The 19,755-nt window shown below is 36.7% G+C and overlaps 1 protein-coding gene across 4 annotated transcripts in view; it reads right to left on the bottom strand.

Annotated features, from left to right (window-relative positions):
• FMNL2 (formin like 2) overlaps nucleotides 1-19,755 on the bottom strand; it is a gene marked incomplete at both ends in the record, with an annotated part of 274,318 nt that overhangs the window by 57,055 nt on the left and 197,508 nt on the right. For 3 of the 4 annotated variants that reach the window (XM_084238495.1, XM_084238496.1, XM_084238494.1), the window contains 3 exons: nucleotides 813-889; nucleotides 2,420-2,528; nucleotides 19,160-19,312. In XM_084238495.1, coding sequence (XP_084094621.1) covers nucleotides 813-889; nucleotides 2,420-2,528; nucleotides 19,160-19,312 — 339 coding nt within the window. The remainder of the gene's footprint in view (nucleotides 1-812; nucleotides 890-2,419; nucleotides 2,529-19,159; nucleotides 19,313-19,755) is intronic. The other variant, XM_084238497.1, reaches the window with a different exon arrangement.

The raw sequence follows: 19,755 nt of genomic DNA, 5'->3' as shown, positions 1-19,755 counted from the left end.
GGGATTCTAGTAAATTAAGGAAGCAATTAGAGTTGCAAAAGGTTTGTAATCAGGGGACGTTTGGAATACTAATATCCAACATTGAAATAGGACTTTATAGTTTGCACTGCATTCTGAATCAGAAAGAATTTATCATCATATTTTTTAGTTAACTAAAAAATTTATTAACTGTCTCAGATAAGCCATAGATAACTGATGAAAGGGAATGATACTTTTGAGAAACAGAATTTCTGATCAGGATGGAAAACAAATATAAATAAAATAAAATGATGAAGACAGGCTTCTAGAAGATAACCTATGATGTGAATAATATATGGCATTGGCCTTTATAGGAAAGTGAATAGAAGAAATATGCATAAAATTATTTTCATTTGGTCATAAAAACTACATATGTAAAGGTTGCAAAATGAAGGAATAGTGGTTTAAGTTAGCTCCCATTATTAGCTGGTGTAGCTAAGTCTATATCAAGATTCTCCTAGCCCCAGTCCTGGCAACCTGACAACCTCATGCTTGCCACCAAATTTTGTTAAACTTGCAAAGATGCTTAACGCCAGGCTTCAAGAAGATAAAAGCTGGAAAAGCAGGGCCAAAGTTGTCACAAGTGATTCAACTCTGTCACATGTAAGAAATACAACTTAGCTGAAATGAAAATTCCACAGAGCCAAGGAGTCTAGAATCTACTGGCAATCTTATTTCAGAGAATCTCACTTGAAAATTTCCAAACTCTTACTTGGATAACATAACCTGATAAAGTGTTGACTAGTTCTCTGCTTTCCCTAGATACAGACTTGTACATCACAGAGCAAGCTTACCTTGGGTTCTTGTTGTTCAAACTTAGGGCGATCTCATTAACAGCATGTGGATGAGACATCACCATGTTGAAACCATACTGAAATAAATGTAGACAAAACACAGCATTACTAGTCAGCTTGGGGACTGGCAATGTTTATTATATTAAGTAACAAAAACCCTGAAGTTCTATCTAATCCAGTTATTTCATCACAAATGTACATCAGTGTCTGAACATTTTTCTATGAAAATTTTCAGAAGTGATGCTGTTATCAAGGGATCACATTCCTATTCTTTATAGAAAAAACTCCATGTTTCTGTTTATTAAAATGGTAAAGAGGCACCAGCCAGTGATTCTCAATTTTTCTGCTCAATGAAATCACCTGCAAGAATAAACAAAAACCCCTGATTCTCCATGACCCCCCAGGCTAATTTATTTTGTTTTCGTTTTTTTTTTCTTTTTCTTTTTATTTATTTATTTTTTAAATAATAAATTTTATTTTTATATTCCCCCATACAATTGCAAACCCCCCATTCTGACCCCAATCCCTCCCCTCCTGCCCCCCACCCCCCAACATTTTGAATGGCATGTGACAATTTTTTAAACTATCAGAGTGATTCCACTTTACAGTTAGGGTTGACAACCACCGCTCCAGTCCCCTTCTCTGGACAATGTTTGTTAAAAGCATCAAAAATCTAGTAAACTTATCTTGCTCTGAGACCTGTTACCTCATCCTTCTATAAAAAGGAGTCAATGAACAACATGCCCAAGAGTCATTCTAGGTCCTGCTCAGTTGAGGAAGTAATCCTTCTCCAAACTCACTTTCCAGCTCAGAACTATTTCTAATTACACTTCCCAAAGCTCCAACATAACATCAATTGACACACATAGATTTATGCTCTCCCTTACCTCTTCCTTAAGATGAAATCCACACATAGCATTCATATCAACATAATTATCTAAATCATGTTTTTCTAATTCTCACCCCTGGTTTACTTATCTTACAATAGTTTTTACCCTCTCTGTCTACCCCCTACACACTCAGCTCTAACTTTCACTTTGTTGTTAGGGTTAATCCAAACCACACACTATACTCTCCCGGTGTTTCTTAGAGTAGAGATAACCTGCGTCACAATCACCTGAAGGAGGAAACTGCACTTTTAACAAAAATCTTCCAGGTGCTTCTTATGAGGATCAGGATGACAAAGTCCAATAGATGGTAGCCCTAAATTCTTGCTATTTACTTCACAATCCCTTGAGACCAGTCATCTACCTAATATGAGGGTCTACTTGTTCTTAGTGTTCTAAGGTTATTCTGTCATTATCCATAACCATCAGCTTATTCTGCCTTTAACGGGCACAAAGATTTACAAGTAATCTAAACAAGCTTATCACTGTAAGAGGAAATCATCTTTCCTTTAACTACCTTGTAAATTATATATGCCAATTAAAATATAAAGGCAATTAACTAAGTTTTGAATGTTAGAATGAACCAGATCTTTTTTTCTCTAGTATCTCATTACATCCTAATATTTACTTCAAATGTAAAAAATACAAAGAAACCAAAGAGAATAAGATCCGTGTCTGACAAATTCAGTTTTTTTTAAAGGATCAGTAATCCAAACATACCTGATAGTTCATGATGGCACGTAAACACATGATACAGACGTGTACATCATCTTTCTTACTCACTAGTCTTGAATTTTTCAGAGTTCGTCTGCTTGGCAAAGTATTATATCTACAAATTAAAAAGGAAACATAAAGCTTTTTTAGCATAGGCATGTGCATTTAAAAAACAGTGTTCTCTACCTTTACTTTCACCTAAATGAGGACTGGGCATCATAACCACCACCAACAAACCCATGCCCAAATAGCTATTTCTAATTCCTTAGACTGCATGGCTCAACAATTCTCAACAATTCATCATCTCAGGCCAGACTCGTGAACAGTGTAACTTCATTAACAGCACAAAACAGATCAAGACTATATAGGAAATTTATCTACCATCCAGGCTGCTTATAATCAAGCCAAACACATTTACAGAGGTGACCTGAGGCAGATCAAATTTGTAATCAAGTGAAGTAGTGAAACTTAGCTTATATGCACAACTCCAATCTTACAACCCACTTTCAACTTTACCTTTCTATAATGCTCTCAGGACTTCTTGCTTCTCAGTTCAAACCTACACAAGGTCATCCATTTAGCAACTTTAATATTAACTTAAGGTATTAGACAATGAAATCTTAATGACAGGGAAATAGCTCCATAGCCTGATCCCTCACATAAAGCCTGGCATAGCAGCTGAAACTTAAGGAAATATGCTGTTAATTCACAGGGTAAACAAGTTTCACCACTAGGATTCATTCTAGAAACCCTACATTACTAAGCCTAGGTTCTCTTGTCTAGTGATTTAGCAGAGCCTACAAGTGTGACAATGTGACATATTACAAGTAGAAAACAAGACAACACTGAGGGCTTCCATATACGTTTTAAATTACTGCCTCAATGTGGGAGCACAGATAGGTTTTATCCTGCAAGTTCAAGCCTAAAACAAAAGCAAACTTCAAAAGTTGTCAGCTACTTTTCTGTACAGTCAGTAACAGAAATGCTCCAGAAAATAAGCTATAAGTCTTTCTTTTTTGAGCTGAACTCACTTAAAATTTTAAAGGAAGGTCTGATTAATAATAACTGATTCCAAAATCCTATAGGTACAGGCAAAGAGTAGAAAATGCAATCGACAGGTTTTCTGAAACTTTAAACAGAGCAGCCCTTTTAAATTTCATTTTCTATTAAAAAACTGATGGTTCCATCACATAAGCCCACTAACGAGTCAAAAAGTTTTTGAAAAGTACTTCAATAAGTCTCTTGCCCTGGCAGACCTGAATGTATAAAACCGAGTGTGCTCATGCCGGTTCTACGAAGAAAGCTTTAAGGCCACCTGCTAAATGGGAAAACATATTGGCACATAAGTACCAGATGAGGAGTTAATAACTAAAATTGATAAAGATCTCACAAAACTCAACAACAACTAAAACAATCTGATCAAAAATGCTGAGAAGACATACAGATAGCCAACAGACACATGAAGAGATATTCAGTATCCTTTATTATCAGAGAAATGCAAATCCAAATAACAGTGAGATATCATCTCACACCTGTTAGAATGGCTATTATCAAAAAAAAAAAAAAAAGACAAGAAATTACAATGCAGAGAAAAGGAAACTCTTTTGGTAACAAGCCTAATGCAATACCAGATGTGGATACAGATCTGCACACAGGAACACACCTATGTAAATGTTACAAACCAACTTTAGTTTAAGTTTTTAAAGGTTGATTTAAGGACTTGCTGTTTCATTCACATTTACAAAGAAAATTTCAGCTTTGAAAGTTGACCTAATTTAGTTCTGAATGCAAAAACAAAGTTAAGGAAACAAATTCAGAAGTTGGGACTAGTAATTCCAATTTGCACATCTAAAATACAACTTTAAAATGTGTCACTTCATCATAATCCCAGCTTGAGTAAGATTGCTAACACACTTCCTAGAGGTCTCACAGCGATTGGTACACTTAGTCTACATCTGAAGCTCTTCCCTTTCCTTTACATTTCTTAATTTGTTTTAATTTCATTTTATTTTAGTGGAATTATTAGTTACATGATAATTTATTAGAGTGACTATTGGCACTATGAATTAAAAGCTATGGCTACTGGTATAAAACAAAGTCTCTAAGCTGAAAAAAAGAAAGGTGATCAAGGACTCAACTAGCTTTGCTAAATTGTATTTATGATGACGATGACTGCAGAAGATATACAAACCAAACAAGCAAAGGAAAATACCAAAATAATGAAAAGACAAACTACCAAATGGGAGAAAATATTTGCAAATCACATATATGATTATATCCCAAACATATAAGGGATTCATAGAATTCAATAGCAAAACAAACAATCCCACTTGAAAAAACAAGGGCAGAGGATATGAACAGACATTTTCCCAGACAAGACATAAGAAAAGAACACCTGCACCCCTATGTTTATAGCAGCACTATTTACAATAGCTAAGCTTTGGAAACAGCCCAAATGCCCAAAAATAGATGACTGGATCAAGAAGATGTGGTACATATATACCATGGAATATTACTCAGCATTCAAAAAAGATAAACACATGCAATTTGCAGCAACATGGATGGCGCTGGAAGGGATCATGCTCAGCGAAATAAGCCAGAAAGAAAAAGAAAAATACCGGATGGTCTCATTCATAGCAGGAATCTAGAAAACTTAAATAAGGGACCAGGAAAATGAATAACTATAAGAAAGTGAAAATCAATATCAACAAAAAACTATGAACCAGAGATACTTTTTGGGGGGTGAGGGGCGGGAGGGGAGGGATTGGGGTCAGAATAGGGGGGTTGCAATTGTATGGGGAATATAAAAATAAAATTTATTATTTAAAAAAAAAAGAATGGCCAAATGGTATATAAAATGGTGCTCAACATCATCAAAGCCCACAAGATATCACCTCACACACATTAGAATGGTAATTAAATAGACAAGAAATAACAAATGTTGGTGACAATGTAGTGACAAAAAGACAAAAGAGAACCTCTTTGTGGGTGACAAAAGAGAACCTCTTTGTGGGAATGTAATTGGTGTAATTACTATGGAAACAGCATAAAGGTTCCTCAAAAAATTAAAAATGGAACTACCTTATGATCCAGAAATTCCACAACTTACTAGATTCACTGGACAAGACAAACAATCTAGAAGGACTGAATTCTGGTGCTCTCCACCAGCCACAGGAAATCTAGCCAAATATCTTATTTAATTCCTAGAGCTGGTTTTATTAAGCATCTATTCATTATGCTAAGCTCTACTATGTGCTGAGGAAAATGAAAGATAGATAAAGATGTTGTTTTTGCCTTTGAATCGTTACCATCTAGTTTAAGAAGCAATAGATAAGTGTTCACTAGCCCCCAAATTAAGGTGTGCTCTCTGCATACCCCATGCCCCGCTCACCTCTTCCATTGCATGTACTTTGTAATACATAAAAAGAATTCAAAAACAAAACACACACACAATATGGTAGGGTGATGATAGATACATCTCAAATGAGAACACTTCCTGCAAAGCATCATACTTAAAATCCCCTTATTGTCAACTTTTTCTCAATCAAGTTAACAAATAGACCTATTATTGGAAACTACTTTATCCACATGCAAATTGTTTTTAAATGGCGCTGTAACTCAGGAATACATATAAAAGGAATGGACAAACTGTGGGGTGGACTATCATAAAGGTGACATGATAATGAACATAAGGAACATGAAATTATTACCAATGCAGATGTAAAGCATGCTGTTCTATGGTTCTTTGAACAATGGAATTACAAGAGACTTCCCATTCATTATCTTCATATATATTGTATATATTTTAAATTTTCTACAATGTATATAAATTACTTTCAAATAAAGGGGAGGAACTTTGCATAAAATGTGAACTCTTAAGATGTTCTTGGTTTAGATGTGATTAAAGATAGAAGGCTAATTAGATAATGTGATCATAATGCTTCTCCCCCTTTAATCACTCTAGACTGTTCCCTAGAAGCCCTGTGGGCTGGAGAATTGGTGCTGATCTAGCCTCATAAAGCAAAGTTTCCAATTTCTGAGATGAGACCAAACCCCACCACAAATGCAACAAATGAATCACACCTCATCCAAAAAACTACATTTTGAAAATCTTATTTCCTGGTTCTATAAACATCCACCAGATGTCAATAAGCCTAAATACAATGATGAACATTTCCATAGAAAAAGGGTAACGATAATTGATTAGAGCCACAATCAATTAGCGTATGCATTATGCTGACTCCTTCAAGTAGGATTTAAAATCACAGCAATAATCATTCACCAATAAAAACTTCAAACAGTTCAAATGAAACTAGTCATGACAATCAAATACTGTATGTACAAGGTGCTGTTGCATAATCATTTTAACACAAGTAAATATGATTCAATACACTATCTTTGAATGAGTAGATAAGGCAGCCTGCATCCGGTTTTATGTCACAGCCCTTCAGGCTAAATTATTTTCTCCTTTCACAAGCCTTGGTCATGTTATTAGTTTAGTTATTTGAATATACTTTCCAGAAAGATCTGAGCTTACGGGGATTAAGTCAGTGACTCAGTAGGAAGTATGGGTGCTTCTGTGGTAAACTAATACCCTTGGCACATGTTCAGTTACAGAATTACATAAAGTGAAACCAGTTCTATGATATTTTCTTCCAGAAATGATGATGAAACTTTACATAAAACTAGAATATTTAACCAGAGTCAAACTGGAGATTGTCATTCAATTCATTGTGGTGTATTAAAAAGCCCCTGATGAGAGGCAGCACTAGTTTTTCCAAAGTCTCTGATGTATAATTGAGGCAGAGGAGATTTAGTTCTGTCCCAAGTATCATGTCCTGAGTGATCCCAGATTCTGTCAACAGCTAATGGTGCATGTTCCATTAACAGAAACAGAAACCGGCTTCGTCACTAGCAGTTCTCAAATCTCATGGTGCATCACAGCTTAATGTAGTAAGAAAAGGACAAGGAGAAAGAGGGGCTTGGAAGGAACTTCAAGTCCATTCTGCCCCTCCTTTGGCAGCCAGGCTGACAGTTTTCACTGTGATTATGGAACTACTGGTTTACAAGACAACAGTAGAAATAAGGAGGGAGGGATGGAATGAGAACAGGACAAGCACAATTCCACCAAGCTAGCATTTGTGAGATTCAGCAGTTTTTTTCTAAGTAGCATCTATTTAGAAAAAAAATTACAAAATTTTAAATTTCTAGAGCTCCAGAAACATTGATTCTGGCATATTTTGCCAGTTTTCTCACTGCTTTCATGCAGTCACATAGTGTATCCCTGAGATACAGGCCCATTCTCACTTCTTTCACGGATGAGACTCTTACAGAAGTCTTACACCAACATCTTCACAGTATCCATCCTGTAATAGAGATCCTGCCTAATGTATTAATTCTGAGCACATATAACAATTCCTTCCAGTTTACAAGAAAAGGTCCAACAAGGTCCTGAGACAATTAGTGTCACAGGGCAGGTTCCCTGAGACATCAGGACCAGAGAGAACTCTCAAATTCAAAGGAAATGAAACATTTCTGAAGGAGGTTGCGAACCAATGTCTGGACCTCTGTAGCCTACTAAGTGTTGTCCTGAGAACGCTTCTTCTCAAAGATGAGCAAGCAGAGGTTTGGGACTTCAAGTATCTGGACACAATGGGGGTCCTTTGTCAGAGAATGGTCCTCAGTCAGAGTCAGAGAATGGTCCTCAGTCTAATTTTTAGAGTGTCTGCTATTTTAGGAAAAACAACAGAGAAGGGATATTTAATGCTATTTTTTGAGGTCTCAAGAATTTTCAGGCAATCCTGCTTCATAAGAATGTCATTTTCACAGAAACCTTATAGGGAAATGACCACCATCACATTTCTCAAGCCCTCTTCTCCATCAGCTTTGAGAATTGTCTGCTATCTTGTCAAGCACTAAGCTAAAAACTCAAAGCATTCTAGACACTAGCTTGAAAGCACTGCCAATTAGAATTCACAAAATTTGGTGAATATGGAAAAAAATATTTAAAATGGACATTAAGATCAAAGCCAAACAGAGATCACTCTGACCAATCATTAAACTTATGTGCCAGGGATTATATGTACATGAAATCATAATAGAGGAAGTTATGAATCAATGCTACTGAATAATATGGCATAAAGAACTATGCAATTCTAACAAAGATCTTTTAAGAAACTAGGCAAAACATCCCCTGCTTGGCATTTTGATAACCAATGTCATAAGAGCCACCTTAATGTGTGGCAATGAATTGAACAAACAGCAGATAGTTTGCAGATGCATAGAACTGGCATCAAGTACAACAAGGAAAGAAGGTATTTCAATCAATAAAAATAATTAGCTCCAATCAGTTGACTTATTCTAATAATAGTAAGACAAGTATAGAAACAATCCAACTGTCCAGTAACAGTTGAAAGGATAAAAAATGTATTAAAATGACTATGTGAGGTGATAGAGGTTTAGCTAATGCTAAAGTGGTAAGCATATTGTAATATATAAATGCATCAAAACAAAATGATGTATATCTTGAGCTTATACAATGTTACATGACAATTATATCTCAATAAGAAATGAAACATTACACAGTCACATACACAAAATATTAAAGCCATAAAAGACAAAGAAGGATGAAGAACTGTTTCAAATTAAAGGACATTACATAGACACAACTACTAAGCACAATAAATAATCTATGCATTGGATCCTCGACAGAGTTTGAAAAAATTGGTATGAAAGAGAGAGGGAAAACTGATGAAACTGAACAGAATGGACTAAAATGTTGCCAATATTAAAATATTCTCATTTTGATCACTGCATCATGGTTGTGTAAGAACATTTCTTTGTTTTAAAGAAATCTAAACTAAATAAGTTAGTGGAAAGGGGCATGATTCAACAACCTATTCTCGAATGGTTTAAAAATAGATGTTTACAGAGTAAATGTCTAAACACTAGAGTTAAGCGGGGCAAAATGTTTACAATTGTTGACTTTTATATAAAGTATAAAGGATCATGCACTAGACTTAAAATTTAATCTTATGTAATATCAAAACGAATGTTACCCCCCCAAAAAAATGTAGTAAATACATACAATGGTATATTATGCAGTCTTTTAAGAAGAAGGAAATCCTGGATATGTAACAACAGGGATGAAGCTTCAACATTTGTGCTAAGTGAAATAAGCCAGTCACAGAAGGACAAGTGCTATATGGTTTTATTTATATAAGGAAACTACAACAGGTAAACTCACAGAAGCAGAGAACAGGATGGTAGCCAGAAGGAGGGCAAAATGGGGAGTTGCTAATCTATGGGTATAAAGTTTCAGTTATACAAGGAGTAAATCCTAGCAAAGTGCCTATAGTTGCCGATACTGCTTTGTACGCTTGAATACTCACAAAGAAAGCAGATCACGAGTTCAGGATTCTTACCACAATAAAAAAATAAAAGTACATTACAAAAGAAAATAGCTGATAAACATAAGGATGAATAATAAGTAGTGGTGCCCACAATGCTGGTAGTACAGGTGGAAAGACCACCCTCCTGAGCAAAAGCTAGATGTGATCAAATGCTGGATTTGCTCAGAGATCTACATCCACAAAGCACCAAGTATTTAGAAAACACCAAAATGGAAAGCAACGTTCACCCAGTGATGCCCTGAAAGAAGCCTGATCACCTATCTAGGGTCTTAACAACACATACTTCTGAACATTTAGACATATTCCTATATGCAAGTTATATACATGTCTGCTTCTCCCTCTGAGTATTATACACAGACTGTATTTTACTGCAAAGCCATCGATGACTATTTCCTAACCAGGATTTTCCAGAGTCAGAGAAAAATGCGTTCTCAAAAATCTTCTGTGAATGTTCCATGGCAACATTTGTAAAATTTGTATTATCTAGGTCCTAATGTCAACAGAAAAAAAGGTGCATATTTTTAACTTTAAAAAAAAATATTTTCAAACAGTCTAATTATTCATATATCAAACTATTATCTACCTATAAAGAATAGTAACTGGAACACTCATGGAAGCTAATGTAAGGGCTCAACCCAACTGAAATGCATGCCAAATGAGTATGTCACATAATTTGGCAAAATTGTACTAGTCTTTTATGGTTCCAAGGTCTGGATTAATAGAAATTTACCAAGATTTGGGGGTTTAGGTTTCCTCTCTTTTATCCTTCAGACATGACATCACTTGGGCATATTTTTTCTATCAATTTAACTTATAAAATATATTATGTGAAAAAATGAGTTAAATACTTTTCTGTTTCTATAGCCAAAAGAAACAAAGCTGAAAAAGTTGAATCCAGATAGTTTCAAGTTGGGTAAACAGAGAGAAGGGAAGAGAGAAGAGGAAGAGGGAGATATATAAAGCTTACAATGAATCTTTTTTCATTAATTACCGAAATGGGACCTCCCTGTGGTCCAAGGGGTTAAGATGCAGCACTATGCAGCTGCAGCCACTATAGCATGAGTTCGATCCCTGGCCAGGGAAGAGATCCACATGGCATAGCAGACTTCTCCTGTCTCGCCCGCTGCTCCCCTCAGCAGTGCATTTCAGTCAGTATGCCTGCTCTGCTCCTCACTCTGTCTCTGGTGAATCCTCTCATTCCCCACATCTCTGGCCTGTACCCTAGTTCTTGTATGCATAAGTAAAAAAATCTTTTAAAAAAATTACCGAAATGTTTTGTTTGCCCATACTTTTCATTATAAGACCAGATGACAGCTAGGAACAGCAAATCAAAGATCTCTTTAGAGGTTTTTAAAATGGATTAAGTGAATGAACAGGCTGCCAGCCCAATATATAAATGGAAAGCAATTATTAACCTGAATTTTCCAATTTTTTCATTACAGTCCCTTTCTCAATGCATTTGTTATTGAGTGTCTAATCAGGATAAATCATTATGAGAAAAAACAATTCAGCTTCATCTTTTAAATGGATGTAAGCTTTAAATGGAAATATTTTTACTTCATCCCAAATTATCCCGTTTTCATAAGCCATCAATATATCATAGCATATGCACTAAAATGATAATTCTGTAACCCAGCCTTCAAAATAGTACCTGTGCTGCATCAATTCACTGTTACCTGAACAGACTGTGCAGTCTTACCATCAAGTCACGCTGTTCACATCACTCCCCCTATTTTTCCCCAGTTATTCCTCCAAGTTTTATTATTGTTTGACATCCAGGACAAGTCTCATGAATCTTTCCTAGGTTTTATTGTTCACTAGAGTCTCTCAAGTTCCATATCATTAGTTTTAGTTATACTCATATGATACTTAATGAGAACACACACACATATTTCTCAATCTATTTGTAGATAAAGACATTGTGATGTAGAAGGAAGAAACCAGAAGACTTTAAACTATAAATCCTGGCTCTGTCACTTATCAGTTGTGGATAATTTCTCTGGGCCTCAACTTCCTCATCTATAAAACAAGGCTAATTATCTTGGAACGCCTCCCAAGTATTTCATGAAGATACAATGATCTAGGTATGAATAACTCCTTTATCAGTCATAAATCATACAAATATATTATTCATGTCTATTTCAGTATCCTCTTCACCTGGTAAAGCACCCTTCACATATAAAGTATGTAATAAACCTTGTTGATGAAGACAAGAGAACACACCTATAGGAATTTGCTCAGTCCTCTTTAGCATCTCCCTTGACAACAGATTAACATTCATTGACTACTCACTACTGTGCCAGGGTCTTTACGGGAATGGTTAATCTCACAACATCTGAGAAGGACCAAGGCAGACATATGATCTCCACCAACCTAAGATTCTATGAGAGGGATCTCCAACATCATTCTGGCCACATGGTCTCTCTCAGTTTTCCAACAGTGAAAAGACCCAATGAAGAGGTGGAACAAGTGAAATCAGATCTCATAATGGGAAATGCTTAATAAAATCTGCCAGCATGACATATCCACAAGCTATCATTAAAGCTCTCAACATCTGTACTAGCAGGGCCACTAGCAGAGAAAGTTCCAACCTGAAAAGTTGGAATGTACATGCTTAACCCAGTACATTTTTCTCTTTTTAAAACTTCAAATATACAATAACATATAAAAATCTGAAACACAACCACTTAGCACATTCAGGTTCTTCTGATTACAAATGTGTTGTTGAAAAGTGAAAAACAAAGTTTGCAGATATGGGTTATTTTTGGAAAATCTGCAAATTTAGAAAATATTTTATAGATGGTTGTTGAATTTTCTGCAACCTCCATTTAACTCAAGAGACTGTCAGGTTAGGGAGTGTTTGATACGTCTCTTTTCTCATCAATGATATTCAGGTGTTTGCTAGAATTGTTTCCTCATTTTTTTTCTTCCATTCCTTTCCAGTATTTTCTCTCCTTCTAAATTGCTAATGAAAATTTTAATCAACATCTGCCATCTCACCTGGTGAACAAAGTGAATTCAAGCCTTGAGAATACATATTTTCTTTGTAGGTTTTTTCCACCCTTTAAATTAGGTATCTATGGGGCCTCCCCAGTGGCGCAGCGGTTGAGCGCCGGGCTGCGAGGCTGCCCGCAGCCTCTGCAGCACCAGGTTAGATCCCTGCCCGCCGGGCGAGGGTCCCACATGGCACACAGACCTTTTCTGCCGCGCCCGCTGCTCCCCTCAGAAGTGTATTTTGTCAGTCTGCCTGTTCTGTTCTCCACTCTGGCTCTGGTGGATTCTCTCACCCTCCCTCGCTACTGACTGTACCCAGTGCTTGTATAAATAAATAAATAAATCTTTTTAAAAAATAAATTAGGTATCTATGGAAATTAGATCTGATTGTTTAATATCCTTTCACAGGGAAAGGTTAGAATAAATGGAGGCAAGGAGAAAAAATACACAGTATATAAAATACAAACAACTATAATAAAGACAGAAAAAGATCCTGATTTTGCATAAGGGTGGAGATGGAGAGAGAAAAGCAGGAAAAAGAGAATGATGGTCTTTTTAGACTTTTAGACTTTCCTAATTTATATAAGCTGAAAAATAAAAGAGTTCAACTTCATCATGAATCATGATAAAAATGCTTTAGCTTCCAACTATAGAATTCAAAGATCTTTTCATATGATACTGTGAATTAAGAGTCTAGGTGGTTTTCTCCCAACAATCGAAACAAAATAAAATGCTATCGACCCTTTGAAATAAAAGAGCCTATAAAAACTTGATAAGAGCTCAACTCTCCTACGATATCTCTTATTTTATCAGCAAATTTGTACAGAGTTGGTGTTTCCATATCTTTAAATAGGATCGCTGCTACACAGAGTTCAGGAAAATTGTGGTAAACAGTATTTACTGCAACAAAGGTCAAAAATCCATATGGGCCATTAGCCCACAAAGGGAGATAGACTGACAGGAACTAGGTAATTCCTTGGAGAATAAAGTTTGAGAGTTGGGCTTCCAGTGCCTCATCAACAAAAAGAGGGGTAAACCAAATGGCATTTTAGATCCCTTCTAGATTCCAATTTTCCTATTATTATTAATGGTACTCTTTGTTTTTCATCAGTTATACACAGAGCTTTGATTTTTTTTACCTTTGACAACTCAGCCAAATTTTGGAATATCTTTTTTTTTTTTTTTTTTTTGTTCTATGTTTTAATTTTCAGGTACGTTGTACACAGGTATGAGCAGCAGCAACCTCAACACTCTCTTCCTCCAATCTACCTCCAGGTCAACCACTGACCCTACAGGCCTAAAAGGACCAATGGCCTCTGTGACTTCCCATTCAACTGCTAAGCAGATTAAAAAAAAAGCCAAACTCCAAAATTCAAAGTTCTGGGTTATGTGACCTCTTCCCTCACGATTCATTGGTATGTATTTTCTGTCAATCCTAAAACATCACAAAATCAAAATCTGAAAAGAAAAATATTTACATACACTAATCTCCCCTTTAGTAGAAATAGGCATTGTTTTCATTTAATAAACTTCTCTTTCAATGGCTTCCCATCTGCCAATGTGAAAACAAATTTGTACAAATATATATATAGCTTTTTTGGTTTTACTCTCATCATTTATTTAGGAAATGCTTTTTTTAATTTCTATATGACTTTATTTTCTAAGAGTTATAAAACATTCCAGCATTGATCAGCATCCCCACTAGCTCACCGCAACTTCCTGTGAACTAGAAAAGGTACGTCGTCTGGGAATGGCAGGTAACAAACAGTCCTTCCTGCAGAGCACTATGGGCCTTGGGCTTGGGGAGCAGAGCTCCACTCTCATGCAGGGTACAGCTTACATGAGGACAAGCAGACACTCTGATGCTGAAACAGTGGATTTCTGGTGGTGGGTGAGGGAGAAGGAGGGTAATCATTCTGCGAATCAACAGGAAGGGTAAGATCATATGGAAGTTGGAGCAAGGCTGTATTACATCAAATCCTACCTTCATGGCACACTCACTCAATAAGTTTTGATGACACCCTCAATAAGTTTGTTCCCCAATAAAAAAACTGTATCAATGCTATTTCTATCCCTGCATGCATTTTTTAAAAACTTTAGAAGTTACTAACATGAAAACCACAGGAATGGGATTCCAGTGTTAAAATGCAAAAACATGGAGCTAAATTTGAACTCCTTGTATTTTCATGTATATCTGCTAAGGACATAGGTGGTAAAAAGTCAGGTGATTATTCATGAGTGTCATTCTATCAAGATAATCATCTCAGGAAAAATACCCATTATCCTCTGGGAACTTATGAGGAAATAGTAATAGGAGTTAATATCTTAAAGGAAATGTTGATGTTTGTTTCCTTACAGCTATGGAAAATTGGGTGGCCCCAAGGCCTTTCCAGTTTTGTCTGTCCCTGACACACTCCCTCCACAAGGCAACCTTCGCAAAGGCACTGAAAGGACAAGGTTTCTTCACTCCTTCCCAAATTTGCCTGATCTCTGATAATATTTTGCTCATTTCAAGCTCTTTAAATTTACCTCCACCTGAGACAGCCTTTCCTCATTCTGCAAATCAACTCCAAAACCTCGACCAAAATTCCAATTTAAATATGACCCCTTTCTCCAGGCTTGTAGTGTACTACCCTCTTCTCCAAAAACTCAGAGCACGTCACCTATGTCACTACAAGTTTAATGGCATTAACCATGACATTCTTAAAAATTACTTTCTCTTGCATCTGAATTAGTGTCTTTGTCTTCATAGATCTACTGTGCACATATGTATCATTTAATTTAGTCAGATCTGTAGCCACATGAACAAAAAGCTATCTTAACTAAAACACACAGGGCTTGCAACCTAGAAGAGCTCTTGCAGGTTTTTGCTGTGTCAACACCAACATTTTTACCACTGGCCAGGTAGACAAGTGTATGGTAATACAGAATCTAATAATATAACTCAAGGTGTTTGTCATGGCATAAAATGCTTAATAATCCACTTAAGTCATTTTTAGAAATAAGGTCTTGATACAAAAAAGAGAATTCTCTCAACATTAGAACTGTCCCTAAAAGTCTTCTATCTGGAAGTGTTTTCCTTTAAAAAAAAAAAAAAAAACAAGGTTCAAGATTTATAAAGTTTGTTAAATTTCTTGAAAACTCCTTTCTTCTTCCAAGTTCAACCAAATCTTTTTGCCAAGGGATAGAGGACAGAGTTACTAAATCTATACTATTGCAGAAAGATCAAGGAGAGGGAACTAAAATCTATATTTGTATATAAAGACATTCTAATCAAACAAAGCTACCAGAATACTAGCATCAGTCAAGTCTCTGGAATATGAATTAACTCCGTTTCCTCTTTCTAAAAAAAGGGAAAGAAAAAAAAAACTCAAAAAACTCTGTGATGTTAATAAAAACACAACACACCTTAAATACCCTGATTCTTAAAATGATAAGAGAGCATCAAAACTTCAAAGCAGTGGCCTCACTCCAGTGCGGGATGACAGCGCTAAGCCACAAGGTTATCATATTATAACATGGAGAGCAGTCACAATACCCTGCCACCATGCACTACAAGCTCTCTTGGGTGTCATTTTCACCCGTGACTTACGAGATCTTCCGGTTTGAAGCCTCATCATCAGTGTGTAAACTGAAGCTGCTCCAGAGGCAACAGGGAGAGAAGCAGCTCTGGTGGCTTTTGGACTGAAGATACTCAGGCAGAGAAACCAATCTGGCGGTGGTGTAAGAAATGAATGGCACCGGAGGAAAAGCAGACAGTAGGAGAAGAAAGGACAAAGTAGAAGAGAATTAGAAATGAGATGGCAGAATGAAAAAGAAGGGCAACAAAAGAAAGTCAAAAAGTGAAGGAAGGTGGGGAGCAGAGGGAGAAAGGAGACAGAGAAAGGAGGAGGAAGAGAAAAAAAATGTAAACAATCTTTGGGTATATGAAAAGCAACATGTACCATATGCCTGTACTTCTGATTGCTGTTTTTACGTCACAGATGCTATCAAATGACCAAATACAGAATTAGAATTCATGCATATATCCGTGAACCACAGAGCTGGAATATCATCAATAAACATTGTTTAAAAACAAAAATTGGACCTCCCTGGTGGTCCACAGGTTAAAGTCTCAGCACTATCAAGCTATCTGCAGCCACTGCAGCATGAGTTCAATCTCCAGCCAGGGAGCTGACCCACATGGCACAGCAGACCTCTCCTATCTTGCCCGCTGCTCCCCTCAGCAGTGTCTTTCAGTAGATCTGCCTATTCTGCTCCCAACTCTGTCTCTGTGATTCCTCTCACCTCCCGCACCTCTGGCCTACACTTCAGTTCTAGCATGCATAAATAAATAAATCTTTAAAAAAATCAAAATCTGAGCTTCAGGTCAACAAGTGGTATGACAGTTACTACCATAGTGATTTTTCTGAACCTACAAATTTACAGGAACCCACAAAGGAGAGTAAAAGAAAATTCAAAAGTTCTATTCCTGAGCTTGGAACTGTTCAAATGACAAAACAGAAAAATGTGATGGTGATTTCTGAGTTGGTCATTCAAGCACACCTGCCAACCAGAAATGTCAGAGTCCCTGAGTTTCTCAAGATAGCATTTCCACCATGTCTACCTCCATACGTTTGGCCTAGTTTTCTAATTTAAAATGAACTCCAGCAGAATCTACCTAGAGCCAAATATGAAGCTGATCAGGTTGGACAGGTTGCTGCCTCAACACCATGCCTTCCAGGGTCCAGTGATATGACTCTCCTTAGACCCAGAATGTTTCCCACATTTTCCTGATTCTACCAGAAACAATGTATGCTCAACAGACAATAATTCTTCAATGATTCAAAGACAGGCATAAAGAATTATTAATTAAAAAGAAAGAAGATTAAAAGGCTATCTAGCCGATATGAGATACTTTTCATTTAAGAATGGAAAGAAAAACAAATTAAAATGTACATTGTCAATTAAATCCCTTACACATGATTACACAAAAGATAAGAATTTCCATTCAAGTACCAAGCTGGTTAAGGAATTCTTCAGGCATAACCAGCCTTTCTTCAACTTCCAAATCAGACTAGCGAATTCTCTGCCCACATGTAAACTTGGATATATTGCCCTTGGTATACTACAAATACCTTGAGATGAACTGCAACACTGCTCTTCATTATTAGTGAATCAATTCGTTCCAAATCCAAATAACATTTTTGGCATTTCTAAACGAGGAAAATCTAAATGGCTGATTGGAAGCACCATATTCAAATGTCAAATCCTTCAGTAGAACTAAATTTCATGAGAGACTTTAACTTTCCATAACCAAAACCCAAGTCAAAAGGCTACCCAATATGAAAGTCTCATATCCACTTATTCACTGACCAGCTCCGGACACAGGCATTCTATTACAAGACCCAACACCCGTGGTGATCATAAATGTTTTCAGTAACAATGTCCACTTTTCAGATCAAATCTGAAATAAGTAAGATAAATTGTTCAAGCTACAAGGAGTAAGCAACATTTGGAAATGAAGGGCTTATTAATAAAACATGTTACATTAATAAAACTCCTAGAATATTGATACCTTTATGAACTTACTCTAGATGGTACCTCTGTCTTCACAGGCAAAAGTTTTGATTTATTCACCCATGTATATTAACTCTAAGTGCAGTGCTTGGCAAATTCTAGAAACTCACAAATATCTTTTAGTGAATGCATGACTACAGGTATGAATGAATGAACAATCCCAGTGATACCACACCAGACACAGGTACAAATGGTCAACTGCCATCCTCCGTCAGTATAGAGGGATGTCAGCAAGAGACACTAGAGAAGGAATCCTTAGGCAGAAACAGAAAAGTCTGAAAATTGAGAACCAAACAGCACTGCTTAAAGGCATCTCATTATTTAAAAGTATCATTAGAGCAGTCCATGCCTATGGATGATAACAGGTCCCATAGAACACATAAGTGAACTACTACTGGAGAAAGGCAAGGGAGGTGAAGGGTATGAATAACAACAAGGAATTCTTGAAATTCTCAAACCTCAAAATGCTGCCTCTGGCAGGAAACAGAACCTAAATCACAAGGTCAGCACCTATCTGATTTCAAAGCTTATTTGCCTATTGATAGAATTCTGTTTAGCTGAATTTTCTCTTTCTGTGCTGAATGAAGGTGTGGTGTTTCTTGAAAGCTTTTAACACTACACGTATTGCCTGAGTGATAAACTCCTAAACAAAGTTTCTCTTAGAATCCCTGGAAATGCAAGTGTTGTGTGGCAAGATACAGGAGAAACTGCCCAGGATCATCAGAACAAGTGAGGGGCCCTGCTGTCCTAGTGCATCCTCCTCCTGATTAAAGGAACTCACCGCAATGCAGAATGTCTTCCAGAACGAGAGACACTGTTGCCCACGGGAGAGGGCAGGTTGCTCCCTCTGTGAAGGTCCTCAATGGATCTACTCCAGGACTTGGACTTGTCCACTGAGCTCTCCACTGTACTTTCCACACTTTCAAAGTCAAAACTAAAACGAGAGAAATGCCACCGATGACTTCAAAAACAATGGCATATGTCCCCACAGAGGAAATTCCCCCACCCCAAGAAGTTTACAGAAAACTGCCTCTTCAAGTGTTTGCCTTATTCAGCTTTTCACTTGTGCCATTAAGCAAGCACTGTAGCAGAAGCCACTTCCACATGGCCCTGGCAGGGAGCACTGCTGCTCTATGCTCCATTCTCACTGTACTTGGTATTTGGTATTGTATTTTTTATAAATAAGATTTTTATGTAAAGCTCAGATTTTGATTTACAGGGATCTTGCTGGATTAAGTACCATCTCAGTTTTGTGCCACTGGTTCTGCTGTTAGCACAGTAAAAATCATTTGTATCAAAGGGGCGAATGCTTTATTAAGATAATAAAAGGGAACACTAAAAAAAAAAAAAAAACACGTTTTCACCCAAGTACATGGA

The sequence above is a fragment of the Talpa europaea genome (genome assembly GCF_964194135.1).
Source record: "Talpa europaea genome assembly, chromosome: 1".
Classification (NCBI taxonomy): Eukaryota; Metazoa; Chordata; class Mammalia; order Eulipotyphla; family Talpidae; genus Talpa; species Talpa europaea.
Note: the sequence above shows the minus strand (reverse complement) of the source record. Positions and strands in the feature narration are given on the sequence as shown.